At 36.3% G+C, this 19649-nt stretch overlaps 1 protein-coding gene across 1 annotated transcript in view; it reads left to right on the forward strand.

Moving 5' to 3' along the window:
• The first annotated feature begins 5210 nt into the window (after positions 1 to 5210).
• The window catches only part of LOC144979774 (Golgi-associated plant pathogenesis-related protein 1-like), a 23053-nt gene continuing 8614 nt past the window's right edge, over positions 5211 to 19649 (forward strand). Inside the window, exons 1-4 of the mRNA XM_078926849.1 lie at positions 5211 to 5526; positions 6456 to 6547; positions 7347 to 7498; positions 15634 to 15711. Coding sequence (XP_078782975.1) covers positions 5473 to 5526; positions 6456 to 6547; positions 7347 to 7498; positions 15634 to 15711 — 376 coding nt within the window. The 5' untranslated portion in view covers positions 5211 to 5472. The remainder of the gene's footprint in view (positions 5527 to 6455; positions 6548 to 7346; positions 7499 to 15633; positions 15712 to 19649) is intronic.

Consider the following 19649-nt stretch of genomic DNA (forward strand, 5'->3'; position numbering starts at 1 on the left):
CTCTCTGTTATGCACTGTATTATTTTTTGTTTACGCATTATATATGATTTGTAAACATTTGAGTGTGTTCCTCTTAGTGGGGACCTGTGCTTGTGTCTGGATGACACCTTTTAGGTGATAACTAAGTACTTTGATAGTGTGCTCTTGGAATCGTACATCTGTTTCCTATTTGAACCAATTACCCTTTGTCTTACCTTTTTCTTGGATGCTTTAATTGTAATTCTAGAACTTTTTACTATCCCATTTTCTTCCTTTTTACTGGCGCTGATATGACCTTAATGTGTCGCAAGCGCCATAAAACCCTTAAAAACAAAAACAATACTGCATCTTCTATCCCCCTATATGTTTTCCCAGTTGCTTTCTTCTGTCTTTGTCTTGGAATGGGATTATTAGTTTTGTCCTAGCCCTGGTCGAAGTCCTTGACTTGGAGGCAAACAGTCATACGTATAGTTATAGTTTCGGGAGATGATATTTTTTCCTTGTAAATCATCTCTCTGATGTACTGTTACATTTTTTGTTTGTTTTAACTATATGTTGGTTTGTAAATATTTGAGTGTTTCCCTCTTAGTGGAGACCTTTGTGTTTGGATGAGACTTTTCGGTGATCTTGAACTAAGTATATTGATAGTGTGCTCTGGGAATCTATATCTTTTCCCTATTTGTACCATTCCTCTTTGTCTTACTTTTTCTCATGTGCTTTCAATTGTAAATCTATAAATTTTTTGACCATCCCATTTTCTTCTTTTTTACTGGCTGAAATGACCTAAATGTGTTGCAAGCGGCTGTAAAACCCTTAAAAACAAACAGACAAACAAACAAACCACAAAGTGGGACAAGAATTGCATTGACTGGAACCAAGTGGAAAGAAAAAAAAGACCATTAGTGAGGGCATTCATCCCGCACATAATGATTGATGCCATTGAAAGTGATGTAGTGGAACTTGTAAAAAAAAGAGTCATTGGGAGGAGTCTTTTGACCTCCCATGATGGGCAGGAGGTCACTTGCTATGTCTTCTATCCCCATATATCTGTTTTCTGAGTTGGTTTCTTTTCTTTGTCTTGGAGTGGGATTACTTGGTTTTGCCCTGGCTCTTGCCGGAGTCCGTGGCTGAGAGTGAGAGGGAATCAATCAATTTTATTGTGTTAGTTTTGAGATATGATTATCTTTTTTTCTTGCAAATCATCTCTCTGTTATGTACTGATAGTGTATTTTATATTTTGAACACATCTTGTAAACATTTGAGTTTGAGTGTTTTCCACTTCATGGGATCCTGTGCTGGTGTCTGAATGAGTCATTTAGGTGATCTCTAGCTAAGTATATTATATACTTCTGTTCCCTATCTCAACAATTCTTCATTTTTTACTTTTTCTTGAGTGCACATTCTTGCAAATCTAGATTTTCTTCCTTGTTACTGGCGCTATCTGACCTAAATGTGTCACAAGTGCCGTAAAAAAAAACTCTTAAAAACAAAACAAAATCAAAAAGGGTCAGCAGAGGAGAGGATCAGAGATTTTGTTGGGTGTTGTATTAATTTACAGTGGAGCCCAGGTAAAATAGATTCGCTTAAAATAATATCTCACTTAAAATAAACTTTTCGTTTGGTCCTGTATTTTTTGTTATAAGAGGAATGCGTTTTCACTAATTGTGTCCCAACACAGTGAAGACAATCACATTTTAAGGGCTGGGTGATTTCTAGGAATGAACAGTGAGGCTATGTGGTCTTGTGGTATGACACTAGCGTTCGGATCGGAAGGTCCTGGGTTCGAACCTCGCTCGGCGCATAGTTGAGTCCTTGGAAAAGACTCTTTACTCACATTCTCTCACCCTACTCGGGTGTAAAATGAGTACCTGGCTGTTAACAGCAGTGTCTCTGTCCGAAAAAATTATAATATTTCCTAACAGGCGTCATGTCCCGTCCTACATGTTAAGTGTGATGTTGGCCACGGACCCCTTGTAAGGCGTTTTGAGCACGTTTAGTGGATATTGTGCTATATAAAAGCTCAATTAAAAAAAAAAAAAATTTTTAAACAGTGGGGTCGTGGGTTCGACTCCCATCGTTGCAAATGTTTTTATTCTTTATCCTCTTTTACTTCTCTACTCCTGGGTGGGGATCCTGACCTCCCATAGTGGGCAGGGAGGTACATGCTGTGTCTTCTATCCCCCCATACCTGTTTTCCAATTGTTTCCTGTCATTGTCTTGGAATGAGATTAGTTAGTTTTGTCCTGATCCTTGCCGGAGTTCCTTGACTGGGAGGGAATCAGTCGAATGTATAGTTATAGTTTTGGGAGATGATATTTTTTTCCTTGTAAATCATCTCTCTGTTATGCATTGTATTATGTTTAGTTTACATATTATATTATATGATTGGTAAACATTTGAGTGTATTCCTCTTAGTTGGGACCTGTGGTTGTGTCTGGATGAGACTTTTAGGTGATCTCAAACTAAGTACTTTGGCGGTGTGCTCTTGAAATCTACATCTGTTCCCTATTTGAACCCGTTCCCCTTTGTCTTACCTTTTCTTTTGCGCTTTAATTGTAATTCTAGAACTTTTAACTATCCCATTCTCTTCCTTTTTACTGGCGCTGATATGACCTTAATGTGTTGCAAGCGCCGTAAAACCCTTAAAAACAAAAACAAAACTTCTCTACTCACTTCACTTCTTTTTAATTTTGATTAAAAACTCTACAAAACTGTTGGAAAACAATGAGCCTTAATACTGATATACTCGTCCTGGCTATGCAGCCCTGTGGTGTGACACTTGCCCTCGGATCGGAGATCTTGGATTCGAGTCCCACTCGGAGTGGCGCATAGTTGAGTCCTTGGAAAAGGGTCTTTACTCACATTCTCTCACAGTACTCGGGTGTAAAATGAATACATGGCCGTTGACAGTGTTAGAAAAAAAAGTAATATCGCCTAACTGTTGTCTAGTCTTGCCCACGTTCAGTTTAGCTGTTGGCAGAGGATCCCTTGAAAAGTGTTTTGAGCATGTTTAGTGGATATTACGCTAAATAAAAGGTTAAGGTTGTTTTGTTTTTTTCCAGTTCTTGTGACTATTACTCTAGACACTGATCAGGGGAGCGAATCACATTCCACACGCGTTCAATCATTATAAGATAACTTATCAAAGACTTATTTAGATAATGCGAAATGGTCTCTATCCAGTGAAAAAAAAGAAACAACCTATTTTCTTTCATAGTGGCAGTCTTTTCCCATCTTCATGCGCCAATCCCTCACCCTCCCAAAATAAAAAATATGCAGGCTACCAAAAGGCAAGAATGCATGCATTATTGACAAAGAGTCGCACACTCCATTTTTTTAATAATCAGGGGAGACTACTCGAATTTTACCAATCACCCATTTTTAAATTAAACGGTTGTTTCACTTGAAAACAATCGACCTTGTTTTTAAGATACATAATATTATTATTTAAGCCTTTTTCTTCTGATCGCAAAGAGTTTATATAAAGCACTTATATGGCAACTACTCAGAATAAAATGGATGGATAGAATAAAAACTGAAGAAGTATGGAAAAGAACACAGCAGAAACCAGTGGGAGAGGAAATAGGAAGAAGACGATGGAGGTGGATTGGACACACGCTTAGAGTAACAACGAAAGTATTGGACTGGAACCCTCGGGGCAGAAGATCAAGGGGAAGGCCACGAGGAACATGGAGAAGAATTAAAGAAACTGATATACAGAGAAGTGGTAAGACCTGGAATGAGATTAAAAAGTTAGCTCAGGATAGAGAAGGATGGAAACTGTTTGTCTGTGGCCTATACCCAGGCCCAAGGCGAAAAAGGCAATGATGATGATGATGACTTATATGGCAACATCATCATCATAATCTCTAGCATCAGTTCTGCTTCATGTACTACAAACACAACCACCAGATTATCACCTCTACCGTCATAACGACTACAACGAACACTATACATTCACCCTTTCCACCTCTACTACTACTACTACTACTACTACTACCACCACCACTACTACTACTACTACTACTACTACTACTACTACTACAACTACTACTACTACTACTACTACAACTACTACTACTACTACTACAACGACAACATCATAATCATTATCATCATCATTCCTACCACCACTTCTAAAACCACCACCACCACATCAACATTCTACCATCACAACTACAACTACCACCTCATCATCATTCCGAACACTACTACAAAACCACGTCAACACCATCACCACCACATCGTCATTCCTCCCATAACCGCTATTACCGTCATCATTCATACCACCAACACCACCACAACAACAACCACCACCACCACCTCATTTTAGCTTTACCTGCGTGCACCCTATTGTTGTAAATAAAATGCGTATATCGATGAAACATCATAAAGCCAAATGACATAGGGTGTAGGTTTTTTTTTTTTCTTTTTTTCGCACACATAATTTTAAAGGGAATTGACCAATGTATCTTTTTACATTGATAAAAATATTATACAGTTATGCCCCTTATACTGAAACTCTTGATCGCTTGCCCGCCTCTTTACAGTGCTTGTGCTTTTTACCTTCCCATGTATCCACTTGTTTTGTTGTTGTCGTCGTCCCCCCCTTGGAATAGACACTAAGCACAAATTTCCCCTTCAGGGTGAATGAAGGGAATGTTATTTATCATTTATTAATTTATTGTTATTGTTATTAAATAAATAATTATTTCATTTTTAAAATAAATCATTTGCAGCACCGACAGCCGTACTATGGCATGTTTTTTATTGCTAGTCTATTCTAGCTTGTGCAAGAGGCCAATGCAATGCCTTAAGTATGGTTTTAACCCTTGTTTTGTCCAGCGGGCCCATGCTGAGCATCACTCTGGCTGCCCTGTCTTTGTGATGATAATGAAGACGACGATGATAATAATGAGCATTGAGCACTTTTATCGAGTTTTTATTTAGCGCAACATCTACTAAACGTACTCAAAGCGCATTACAAGAGGTCTCTCCCTACCCAATAGCAACATTCAACATGTAGGAAAGATTCTGATGATGACGACGATGAAGTTGTTGACAAAATTCAAAATAATAAATCAGTTCTAATAAAGTGAATCTGGCGTAGAGGATTACTACATACAGTATGTGATGGAAATCAATGAAAAGTAACACCAAGAGATTTCTCGCTTTTATCTAACGTTGCTTGTTTCCCAAATGTTCCTTTCCGAGTTTTTAATTAACTTTGCGCAACTTCCCTTTTTTAAAAACCACAATAACATTTCACAGATGAATGAGTATTAAATTTCAAATTTTGAAGTCAACCGTATTGAAAATCTTTAGATTTATTTCGATGGTTTTATAGAATAAAATAAAATAAACTTGATGATGGATATCGATCATTGATTTCCACTCAAATAATGTTTCGACTGATGTGTTCCTAGTTTTAGGTTGTATCTTGGGATCTGCATTCTACAAATTCAGTAAGGGCAAGGGAGACCAAAATACAAAATGTCATTTTTTGCTCTTATCGATCTGATCAACAAAGGCCCGTCTCCCCCATGGGTGAGTGAATTGAAAACACGATTTTGTTGTTCCGATTACGAATCATACCAGTAGCTTCCAGTTGGCTTAAAAATGTATTATTATGTTCTGTTTCGCCTTGCGTTTTTTTTTGTTTTTTGTTTGTTTTTTTATTTTAATTTTTTTTTTGTTTTGTTTTAATCATTTTTGTTTGTGTTTTAAGCTTTTTGATTTGCTTCATTTTTTTTATTTGTGTGTGTGCGTGTGTGTGTGTCTATATGTGTGTGTGTGTGTGTTTGTTTCTTGTTGAAGAAAGAATTATTTAGATTGTTTTATTAATGCTTACACTTACAGATTTTGTAAATTACAATAGCCTGCCAGTTGAGTTCCATGTCAAAATATAGGCGTGGTCACATCATCATCATGATAATATATTTATAACTTTTTGCTTATAATAAGCCTATCTGACTATCGCCTCGAGACGGTAATATGATGTCTGGTTGTAGCAGATCAAAAGGTTTTATCGTCAAACTGGCCAGATATTATTTGGTCACAGGTCTGAAGAGTTTTTGCCGCGATCGAACAAACAGGTGCAAATTCCCACTCTCCAATGATAGTTTATAATCTCTGTTGGCCTACAAAAAACAAAACAATTGGTGTTAACTCAGTAAACGTGGAGCTTAAAGTAAGCAATCTTTACAAATTCTCAGCCTTTCTCACTTTTAGCCACCGTCAGCTTCTGAAGCGCATTGAGTATAGTAAACCCATGGAAATAACCCCGAATGAACGTTAAAAAAAAGTTCTCTTTGTATTTTCATCATCATCACATCCATTGACAGCTTTTATGTAATTTTCATTATTTGCCAAAATGATTCAGAAAAGGGGTAACCCGAAACGTCCACAGTTGTCTTTGTTGATTTAATCTAAGCTTGTACTTCTATTCACTCCATTGAATATATTATTTTGTTCAGAAACCTGGAGTGATTACGGCTGCAGAGTTTGCTGAGGACGTCACTCGTATCCAAAACGAATATCGCAAACTCCATCAGGCATACGCTTTAAGGTAAACATTGCAAGTCTCGTCATCAGCATTGCAACAAGTAGCAACCACAACATCAATACCACTACGTACCAGCGCCATCACCATCACACCAAAAACAGCAGCATCACCACATACACTACTGTCACGGTCAATACGAGCAGCAGCAGTAGCAGCGGCAACAATATCAGCTCTATCACGCAACCACCACCACCGCCATCATCATCATCATCATCATCATCATCATCATCATCATCATCATCATCATCATCATCATCATCATCATCATCATCATTGTGCGGCTATGTGGTCTAGTGGTATGACACTCGCTTTCCGATCTGAAGGTTCTGGGTTCGACTCGCTCGGCGCATAGTTGAGTCCTTGGAAAAGGCTCTTTCCTTACATTCTCTCACAGAACTCATGGGTAAAATGAGTACCTGGCCGTAAACAGCATTGTCTTTGTCCGAAAAATTGCAATATTGCCTAACAGGCGTCATGTCCCGTCCTACATGTTAAATGTTGCTGTTGACCAGGGACCCCTTGTAAAGCGCTTTGAGCACATATAGTGGATATTTCTCTATATAAAAGCTCAATTTCTTTTTAATTTTTTAATCATCATCATCATCATCATCATCATCATCATCATCATCATCATCATCATCATCATCATCATCATCGTCATAAAAAAACAACCCAACCCCCCCCCCCCCCCCCCCCTAAATAATACAAGAAACAAATACAAAATAAAGAAACAAAAAAAAACCCAAAAAAAACTAACAAACAAACAAACAAAAACATGCAATTTCTTATTGTCCTCTTCCAGACTTAGTGAGGATTTGTGCGCGCATGCCCAAGAATGGGCTGACACTCTGATCCGATCCAAGGAACTACGTCATAGCAACTTCCGGTACAAAGGTACCCGGATATCCGAGAACATCTCCATGAAATGGTCTTCGGATCATCGAGGATACACCCGTAACGTCCAAATTATATTAAATGTGACCCATTGTCTCAAAACGGAATTATGCCGGGCTGAACCAGAAGATTTTGCTCCTAGAGCTGCGCAACGCAGGTTTGGCGCTACATAGATATTCTATATTAGTATTACTATTAGAACTTTGGTTTTAAGGATTTTGATTTTAAAATGACTAGAAAAGGGAAATATGTCTTTTTGTTTATCAAAGAAATCATAATTATTTTCTCCAATAAGGCAATCTTAATAAATTCTTTTGGATTAAACATTAAATCTTTTGCACATTAATCAACCTGAATTAATACCATTTCGAGACGGTGGATGACTAATTTAAGATTAACTTTGTTTATACATACTTTAATCTGTAAATTGTGTTGTTTTCTTTTGTACTGCTTTTTTTCTCACCCTTTTCTCCTTTTTACACGTCCATCGTTTTTTTTTTCTTTTTCTATAGATATCCTGCTTCTCTATTTCTGCTTCAACCTTCTCTTTCTAATCATCCTCCCAACATCCACATAATACTCTTTCTCTTTCTTCCTCTTTTCTTCTTGTTCTTGTTCTTGTTCTTGTTCTTGTTCTTGTTCTTGTTCTTGTTCTTCTTCTTCTTCTTCTTCTTCTTCTTCTTCTTCTTCTTCTTCTTCTTCTTCTTCTTCTTCTTCTTCTTCTTCTTCTTCATCATCAATCATCATCATCATCATCATCATCATCATCATCATCATCATCATCATCATCATCATCTTCTTCTTCTTCTTCTTCTTCTTCTTCTTCTTCTTCTTCGTCTTCTTCTTCAAATTATCACAGTGTAAAAGAATTGAATGTAGTAGAGTCCATCAATGAGTACCATCGTCATCATCATCATTATCACCATCATCATCATCATCACCATCATCATCATTATCACCATCATCCCCATCATCATCATTGTCACAGTAAAGGTTGTTCACAATTATCTTATTAAATTTTATTTTATTAAGAACTGAATTCATCTCACTCCAGTTATATTTCGGTAAGCTTAGATAAACTTTACCTTCTAATATTAGATCGTCTTTCCTTTTATAGCCTTCCCTCGAATTAATTTCTAATTAGTGAATACTTTTCGTTCTACATTCTGTCACGTAGCCATTTATTATAAAAGCTGATAGGTCTAATATTCTACACTCACTTTCTCTCCACAATCTATGCCGGACGGCCAGTCGCTCTATTCCTATATATATACTGGAAGATTTTTATCTTTTGGGACTTTGTAGATATTATATCTACACCATTAAGACGCCGGAGCTTTTAACTTTCATTGTATAATCTTCAAGGATCAAACCCAAGCCCGCTGTCAAAGGACTACACAATATCTTCTTACCAATTGCCTGGAAGTGGAATTTTACGAGTCCAATCCTGTTATCAGAGGAATAGATCATCCAAGCCCATCAACTGCCTGGAAACGTAAACTTATGAACCTGACATATTATCATAAGTTACGTAAAATATTCATATCTCTATTTGTAACTGCCACGATCACTGTTTATCTCTTTTAATTAAATTTCATCATTATTTTTATTTCATTGTAAACAAATCGTTAATTGTTTTTCATTTATAGTAACTAGTAAATTCTGGGGCCTCATTCTACATAGATCTTTATGCATAGTCGAGTAGCTCTTTACTCACTTGAGACCATGACATTTTGGAGGGGACACATATAAAGAATTGAATTTATTTAGTTACTTATATCTATTTCATCTAACCTTAAAGTTTAAATTGTAAAACTCTTAATTGCCCCACTTGATCATATTTTAATTGAACTCCCTATTTACAGGATTAATTTTTTTTTTCTTTTTCATTTCTTCATTTAAATGGAATAGCAATTTATCCATTCATTCTTTCATTCAAATTGAATAGCATTTTATTGATTCATTCCTTCATCCATTTATTCATTTATAAATCATTCATTCATTCATTCTTCATTCATTTATTTATTCATTCATTCATTCATTTATTCATCCATTCATTCGTTAATTCACTCATTTATCCAATCATTCATACATTTATTCCTCCCTTCATTCTTTCATTCATACATTATCCATTCATTCATTCATCTATTCACTCAGTTTTTCATTCATTCATTCATTCCTTGTCCACTTTGTTATTATATCACTCATTTCATTTTGTTGTTTGCCTCATTCATGAATTGTTTTCAATATGTTTACATTCCATAACGATTCATTCACCTATCATCCAATCACTCAGTGTTGTGTAAACATTTTGTAACTATTGTAAATCTTACGATATTTTATTGTTTTGTATTTCAGACATCACTGTTAAACACTCTTCAATGCCTAATTACAATTGTTGAACAACCATTGAACAAGAGAGAGGTCCCAGCCACGAACTGAGTTGGTAAATATATCCTTCATTATTCTCTTTTACATGAGTTGGGCATCACATAGTAACTATAGACATCGTGATTTGTTTTGCATAGTGATTTGTTTTAAATACATTTTTGGCATACTACTGTTACCGAAAACCACTTATATATTATGTTCTGAAAAGTGAGTCTTTAAAAACTAAATAATAATAAAAGGAGTCTACTAGCCGTCGTGTTATATTTAGTGATAGATAACTTGGGATTATTTTGGCATCCTATTATTGTTATCACACTCTAGTATATTAGCGTCATTGCGAATAATTGTACACAAACTAACGACGAGTCACACACATTGGTGATACATTTTTCGTAGTAACATAGTTTAGAGTACACGCGATTGACACATTGTTATTGACACAAGTCATAATAACTCCGCATTGTATTGACACATTGCTTTATAAGATATAACGATAAAAGGCATCAAATTCAACATACATAATAAGTTGAAATAAGAGAGAGAGATTTCTAAAAATAGAACAGTTCATTCCAGTAAGTGTAAATAAATAAAACAGCCAGTAACAGTATCCTGTCAATATAATATATATAAAACATCGTAACTAATTTATTGCAACATGGAAGCATATAAAAGATACTTAAGTCTCGCAAAGGACTTAGAAATACCCCAGGAAAGAATATTTTCATGGTGCGAAGAGAAAGTAAAAGAAGAAAAAGAACATGAAGAAAGAATTCGTAGAGAAGAAAATGAAGAAAGAATTCGTAAAGAAGAAAAAGAACACGAAGAAAGAATTCGTAGAGAAGAAAATGAAGAAAGAATTCGTAGAGAAGAAAATGAAGAAAGAATTCGTAGAGAAGAAAATGAAGAAAGAATACGTAGAGAAGAACGAGAAGAAAGAGTCCAAGAAAGGGAACTAAAAAGACAAATAGCTTTAGCAGAAGAAGAAACAAAAAGGACCCAAATGATGCTGGAAATCGAAAAAACAAAAACCGGTCATGAAAGCAAACATAATAATAGTGATGAATTTTTCGTGAAACTTCCACGCATGCCAACATACGATGAACGCTCAGACTGTTTAGAATCCTTCTTACACCGATTCGAAGTTCAGGCTAAAGGTTATCGTTGGCCAGAAAGCAAATGGGCCACAGCCTTGATTAACTGCTTATCTGGAGAACCGCTAAAAGTTTTCTATACCTTAACAACTGAAGATGCAGATGACTATGGTAAAATTAAAGACGCTCTACTAAAAAGATTAAGATTAACGGAAGATGGTTACCAGGAAAGGTTTCACACTGCAAAACCGGAAAGTGGAGAAGACTTTAATACATTCGTGAACCGAATTACTCAATTTCTAAATCGGTGGCTTGAGTTGGCAAACGTAAAACAAGACGACTTTGCAGGCCTTTACTTTCTCACGCTGAAGAATCGAATCTATCAAGCTTGCAACCCAGATTTAGTCGCATTCTTTAAAGAGAGAAAGCCAGAAAACTTGGACAAATTAAAAATCTACGCAGAAAACTTTAACAGCGCACATCCATTGACACCCCTTAGCAGGACATTGAAGGAACCATACTACGCTGCTGCTGCTCAGAGTCCAGGTACACCTAAAGTTCAGTACTCAAATAGAACGAGCCGATCAATCACTCGGAACTCGCAAGTGAAACAAGATGATCATAGTAACAAACCATGGAACAAACAGTTCAATAGAGACCATAGCCGACCCTATCAAAACAAAACAAGAAATAGCACTGACAATAATACTGAGTATAAGAAAACCAACAAACCTATAATTAAATGTCAATATTGTGGAATGAAAGGCCACACAGCAGACAAATGTTACAAAATCGTGGGATATCCGAAAGAAACTGCAAATGCATCACTCCAAACCAGTGTAAATAATCAGACACGAGTAATGTCAGGAGAAAATATAAATGTGTATTGCGTGAAAGGTATGTCACTTTTAACACAAACTCACAAATCAGGATCGCTATTTTTTTGTGAAGGCAAAGCTAATGGAACTGATTGCAAAATATTGAGAGACACAGGATGCAGTACAGTAGGAATAAAAGCATCTTTGATCAATGACGAAGACAAAACTGGAAAAACGGTACAATGCATCACATTCAGTGGCACAGTCGAAACCTTTGAAACAGCTAACGTGTACATAGAAACCCCATACTATACAGGAATAGTGGAATGCTGTATACTTCCCAACCCCGTCGCTGATGTTATTGTTGGCAATATAAAAGGTCTTAAAGACAACCCAACAGATGTAAAAGAATGGTCATTAACCCAAGAAACAGCTTGTCTAGCAGAAACAAGAAAGATGACTAAGACAACAGAGAAGCCAATGACTATTTCTCTTGAACCACAACAATTTGACAGGAACACGTTCATCGAAGAACAGAAAAAGGACCCGACTTTAACATCATATTTCAATATCGCAAACAAAGGGACGAAATCAAAAGTTGAATACATCATTGAAAAAGATATTCTGTTCAGGTTACATAGGAAAAGAAACAAAATAGCTAAACAACTGGTCACGCCGAGTATTTACAGAAACAAAATCCTTGGAATAGCGCACGATTCAATAACTTCTGGACATCTTGGGAGCTCTTCCACATTGAAGAGAATATCCGAGAATTTCACATGGCCTGGAATTACTAAAGACGTCCGAGAATATGTGAAATCTTGTGACACATGCCAAAGAAGAGTCGCAAAAGGCAGAATACCGAGATTGCCATTAGAGACAACCCCAGTTATTGAAAAAGTTTTTCAAAAAGTTGCAATTGACATTATAGGCCCTTTAACAAAATTAGATAGAAACCATACACACATACTAACACTAGTCGATTACGCAACCAGGTGGCCAGAAGCGATAGCATTGAAATCAACTACATCGGATCACATAGCTGAAGCATTGATGACAATTTTTACTAGAATAGGCATACCAAATGAGATACTGTCGGACAATGGACCCCAATTCACATCACATATGATGCATGAAACCATGAAACTCATGGGAATCCAACACTCATTCACAACTCCCTACCACCCCCAAGCAAATGGTCTTTGTGAAAGATTTAATGGCACTCTAAAGAATATGTTAAGAAAAGTGTCAGCAGAAAAACCAGATGATTGGGACAGATACTTACCAGCAATCCTATTTGCATATAGAGAAATACCCCAAGAATCTACAGGCTACTCCCCATTTGAGTTGATGTATGGACGATCACCTCGCGGCCCGATCAATATAGTAGCCGACATTTGTAAAGGGAATGAGGAGGACAATAACGAAATTATGTTTGCTTACGAATATGTAAGAAACCTGAAAGACAGAATAGAGGATACATGTAAGCTAGCACAGGAATCCGTCACTAAAAAAGCAGAGAAATACAAGGAATACTCCGATCGAAAAAGCAAGTCAAGAAAATTTGAGATTGGTGACAAAGTACTAATACTCTTACCCGATGACTCAAGTAAACTTTTAGCTACATGGAAAGGACCATTCAAAATAACAGCAGGAAAATCTAATGTTAATTACGAGATTAAAATTAACAACACAACAAAGACATTCCATGCAAATATGCTAAAAAAGTATTTTGATAGAGACACAGTGTCGCAACCTATGTTTACTAATATCGAAGCTTCAAATGCAGGATTGATCATACCGTTGGTCATGGGACACAGACACCCGAGACAGAAAAACAAACAAAAATCGCACAATTGCAACCACCTAAGACAAAAAAAAGAAGTACGCAAAGTACTTGGGCTCCTAAATTTTTACAGGAAATACATTTACAACTTCGCGCACATCGCGACACCGCTAACAAATCTGACAAAGAATGGGTCACCGAACAAAATTGTTTGGACAGAAGCGTGTCAGAATAGCTTTAACCAATTAAAGGCATTACTCTGTTCAGAACCAATTCTTAAATTACCCGACATATCAAAAGAATTGTTGTAAGAACTGACGCGTCTGATAAGGGCATCGCAGGTGTACTATTACAGGAACATGAGGGAACTCTAATGCCTTGCTTATATGCAAGCAGAAAATTATTGGACAGAGAATCACGATACTCTGTAATAGAGCGTGAAGGACTGGCCATCGTCTTTGCTTTAAAGACATTCAGCAGATATCTACTGCTAAAAGAGTTTGTGGTCGAAACGGACCATAAACCACTCACGTACATAAGAAATAACAAAATGAATAATAGTAGAGTACTAAGGTGGAGTCTATTTTTGCAAAATTACACTTTCAGTATCTCTCACATACCAGGCTGTGAAAATATTCACGCCGACCTACTTTCTCGATTAGTATAAACACGTGAGAAGGGTATAACTTAACCTCCCATGCATACTGTTAGTTACCTCGCAAACTATGCCAAATCAGAACGCACAATTTCGATAATTTTATTTGTAAACATGATGACCCAACTTAATGTAACATTGAGTATTGTTTGGATATATATACCATACCCATTCATGATTTGAGAAATCTTCTCTTTATCTATCATTGTTATGAATTTTCACTCATTTATGATTAATAATTGAAATGTCAATATTTCATTTACATTTTCATTCATTTCATTTAGTAAATTACCTTCATATCATCGACTTAAATCATGCTTCATTGCCATCACTATTGTTTATCACAATGATTTGTAATCACATTGCCATCATGTTGTTCATCACAATGATTTGTAATCACAATCTTTCATTGTTATTGTCACCCATTCATATACCTACGTTAATATAAACATTTCCATGTCTAGTTAATAAATAATTTAATTGTAGCACAAATCATAACAATGGATTAATGCTAGAGTATCATGATAGTAAATTTACTTCCGTTTGTAAAATCTATCTTTCCCATAATGGTTAAAGAGTATATTTTAAACGTGGGTGGGGGGTGTCACAGTAAAGGTTGTTCACAATTATCTTATTAAATTTTATTTTATTAAGAACTGAATTCATCTCACTCCAGTTATATTTCGGTAGGCTTAGATAAACTTTACCTTCTAATATTAGATCGTCTTTCCTTTTATAGCCTTCCCTCGAATTAATTTCTAATTAGTGAATACTTTTCGTTCTACATTCTGTCACGTAGCCATTTATTATAAAAGCTGATAGGTCTAATATTCTACACTCACTTTCTCTCCACAATCTATGCCGGACGGCCAGTCGCTCTATTCCTATATATATACTGGAAGATTTTTATCTTTTGGGACTTTGTAGATATTATATCTACACCATTAAGACGCCGGAGCTTTTAACTTTCATTGTATAATCTTCAAGGATCAAACCCAAGCCCGCTGTCAAAGGACTACACAATATCTTCTTACCAATTGCCTGGAAGTGGAATTTTACGAGTCCAATCCTGTTATCAGAGGAATAGATCATCCAAGCCCATCAACTGCCTGGAAACGTAAACTTATGAACCTGACATATTATCATAAGTTACGTAAAATATTCATATCTCTATTTGTAACTGCCACGATCACTGTTTATCTCTTTTAATTAAATTTCATCATTATTTTTATTTCATTGTAAACAAATCGTTAATTGTTTTTCATTTATAGTAACTAGTAAATTCTGGGGCCTCATTCTACATAGATCTTTATGCATAGTCGAGTAGCTCTTTACTCACTTGAGACCATGACAATCATCACCATCACTACCAACACCACCACCACCACCATCATCACTAATACATGATAATATATATCAATTAATCTATTTCATTGGTGCATCCTATGGGACAGCCCAAGAGATTGTCGACCAATGGTACCACGAGTCTCGAACCTATGACTTCATAAGGGAACCAACTACCCTAACTGCTGGTAATGTCGTGTCTCATTATGTTGGTTTGGCCAAACGATTTATATTCTTTTCCCACAAGATTGCATCGTGCGTCTTTTTGTTTGTCTTTTTGGTTATTTTTGTTTGTTTTGTTTTGGGGATTTTTTTGTTTGTCATTTTTTGCGTGTACAGTTAAAGATAATTCATTTCTCTAAAAATCAATATACCCTGTGTGGGTGTGGTACCAAACTGTATCAAATCAAAAACGAAAACTGCTTCATTCCTAATAGACACTTAGATAACCACGCCTCTCGGACAGTCGTCATACTGTAAGCAATGGCCATGATTGGTTGGCATAGCAAACTACACAGATTTTACTATCGATGGTATGTGTCTAAGTAAAATATCCACAGTCCTACCGCTTGATCTATAGATATTATGCAGATGACGTCACTCAGGCCTTTGTTATTGTTTTTGCCAACCGCGTTTGTGAGTTGTTTTCACTAAACTGTATTAGCCAGACTATAAAAGTTCATGGTTACACATATTTTGTGTGTTGGTCCGTTATACTTCCGGATGGCAATGTTGTGAACTCCTTGGCCAAGCGCATTCTATCTATAACCAACACATAAAATCATGTGTAAACTTATACGTTTATAATCTGGAGAAAATCGTGTGATAACTAGTCATCCAGTTGGCGATATAAAACAATAACGATGATGATATATATATATATATAGATAATATATATATATATATATATATAATATATATATATATATAGAGAGAGAGAGAGAGAGAGAGAGAGAGAGAGAGAGAGAGAGGGAGAGAGGTCGATTTCATTCACGCTATATTTTATAAACAAACAGCTATGTTTGTCCGAGCACGTGTGATGGTGTTTCACAAATTCCATGATTTGATTGGTCAAAAATTTACTGGTAAAATTTACCCGCAGAGAGAAATATGGAGTGTTTATCACATATACTTCTACAACAACTGAGCAAAATGTATTGGATGCAATGGCAGTTTAATGGATGTAACAGTTTCAAATTCATAAGCAAAGGCTCCAAAACTATAATTCACTTTTTTAAATGTCACTGACAGAGACCTCTATAACTTAAAATATGTATACGATGAATACGTTTTTAATAGTTATATTTTTGAATGTTAATGACGAAAATGATGATCGTTGTTGTGATCATATCAGGGAATTTTTTGCCCTTTACCATTCTTCTTCTTCTTCTTCTTCTTCTTCTTCTTCTTCTTCTTCTTCTTCTTCTTCTTCTTCTTCTTCTTCTTCTTCTTCTTCTTCTTCTCCTCCTCCTCCTCCTCCTCCTCCCTTCTTCTTCTTCTCTTCTCTTCTTCTTCTTCTTCTTCTTCTTCTTCTTCTTCTCTTCTTCTTCTTCTTCTTCTTCTTCTTTCTTCCTTCTTCTTCTTCTTCTTCTTCTTCTTCTTCTTCTCTTCTTCTTCTTCTTCCTTCTTCTTCTTCTTCTTCTTCTTCTTCTTCTTCTTCTTCTTCTTCTTCTTCTTCTTCTTCTTCTTCTTCTTCTTCTCTTCTTCTTCTTCTTCTTCTTCTTCTTCTTCTTCTTCTTCTTCTTCTTCTTCTTCTTCTTCTTCTTCTTCTTCTTCTTCTTTCTTCTTCTTCTTCTTCTTCTTCTTCTTCTTTCTTCTCTCTTCTTCTTTCTTCTTCTTCTTCTTCTTCTTCTTCTTCTCTCTCTCTCTCTTCTTCTTCTTCTTCTTCTTCTTCTTCTTCTTCTTCTTCTTCTCTCTTCTTCTTCTTCTTCTTCTTCTTCTCTTCTTCTTCTTCTTCTTCTTCTTCTTCTCTTCTTCTTCTTCTTCTTCTTCTTCTTCTCCTTCTTCTCTCTTCTTCTTCTCTTCTCTTCTTCTTCTCTTCTTCTTCTTTCTTCTTCTCTTCTTCTTCTTCTTCTTCTTTTTCTTCTTCTTCTTCTTCTTTTTCTTCTTCTTTTTCTTCTTCTTCTTCTTCTTCTTTTCATTGGGAATTCAAAGGCCATATTCTGAGTTAAGCCACCCTTAATTGAGCTTTTATATAGTGCAATATCCACTAAACGTGCTCAAAGCGCTTTATAAGGGGTCCCTGGCCAACAAGCAACACTTAACATGTAGGACGAGACGTAAATTAAATTAAATTAAATTGAGCTTTTATATAGCGCCATATCCACTTAACGTGCTCAAAGCGCTTTACAAGGGGTCCCTGGTCAACAGCAACATTTAACATGTAGGACGGGACATGACGCCTGTTAGGCGATATTACAATTTTTCGGACAAAGACAACGCTGTTAACGGCCAGGTACTCGTTTTACACCTGAGTACGGTGAGAGAAAGTGAGTAAAGAGTCTTTTCTAAGGACTCAACTATGCGTCGAGCTAGCTCGAACCCAGGACCTTCCGATCCGAAAGCGAGTGTCATACCACTAGACCATATAGCCGCACGTAACGCCTATTAGGCGATATTACCATTTTTCGGACAGACAACACTGTTAAACGGCCAGGTACTCATTTTACACCTGAGTAAGGTGAGAGAATGTGAGTAAAGAGCCTTTTTCAAGGACTCAACTATGCGCCGAGCGAGGCTCGAATCCAGGACCTTCCGATCCGAAAACGAGTGTCATGCCACAAGACCACCCTTACTATGATATTATGTTCATGAAGCATTATAAATCCCCCCCCCCCCCAACAAAAAAACAAAAAAAAAATAAAAATAAAAAAAATAAAAACAGCAGCGTTCGTACTGAAAAATTAAATTCTATTCACATTTTCACATCTACTGTACAGAAATAATTGAGGGTCCCGATAGCTCAGTTGGTAGAGCACTTGCTTTTCACGCAAACGGATCGAGATTGAAAATTGTTGTTATGGACAATAATATTATTTTGCGCTTGTCCGAGAGTATTTTCATTACAACAATGAGCCCGTAACAATCTAGGTTATCAGACCTGTAAATGAGTACACATCAGCCAAACTGATATCATGTCAGAAACAACAAGGGGAAGAAACTTTATTTAAAGTCAAAATGATTAGATTTTTTTTCTTTTACGAAAATTTTTTCTGTCTTCTGAGGAAAACGAATGAGTTTAAATCGAGCTCGTCATACCTTGACTACTGACATATTGCGTTTAGGTAAAATACTCATAACATCCGCCAGCCGGATATAGAGAGTTCGAAGATGACGTCACTCAAGTCTTTGTTATTGTTTTTTGCCATCCTAGTTTATGAGTAATGCTCACTGAACTGTATTAACCTGACTATAAACGTTCATGGATACACACAGTTTTGTGTGTTGGTCCGTTATACTTCCGGATGGCAATGTTATGAGCTTCTTAGCCAAGCGCATACTATCTATAACGTACTAACACACAAAACAATGTATAACCTTGAACGTTTATTACCAGATTGATAGAATATAGTGAGTACCAATCAAAAAATGGCTGCCTATACTATAAACAAAAACAGAGCCGAGTGACGTCAATTTCGTTCTTACTTTCTAAAAACCATTTCTAAATGACTGAGATTATACCGCTTTGATGAGATGGGTCAAGGTCGCTTTAACCATAAATCTGGAGACCTACTTTTGTTTGCGTTATCTGGTTTAACAGGTTTGTGATTTGTGATCGCTTCAAAACGTCTGTCTGATCTCAATGTCTCTGGGTCAAATCGTTTAAATGACGTACAGTCTAGAACAGAATAGTATAATACGATGACAGGTAATCAGAGCTTATCGCTGACATTCCATCGCTCACGTGACATCAATGACAATTGGATTATGTCAGGTCGTCCATCAATGGTGGCCATCGTGGTTATAAACAGACATTTGGTACTTTTTATTCCTCGTGCTGACTAGAACTTTTCATAGGTCTTGAGATCAGAATGTATAAAAGTCAAAACATGATCAGATTTATAATGTTTTTCTCCTCTGGATACGCTCTTATGACGCCACTGTTCCGATAGTTTAGAGCCAGTTG

This window comes from Berghia stephanieae, chromosome 9 (assembly GCF_034508935.2).
Source record: "Berghia stephanieae isolate SIO BIC M18660-M18661 chromosome 9, UCSD_Bste_1.3, whole genome shotgun sequence".
Taxonomy (NCBI): domain Eukaryota; kingdom Metazoa; phylum Mollusca; class Gastropoda; order Nudibranchia; family Aeolidiidae; genus Berghia; species Berghia stephanieae.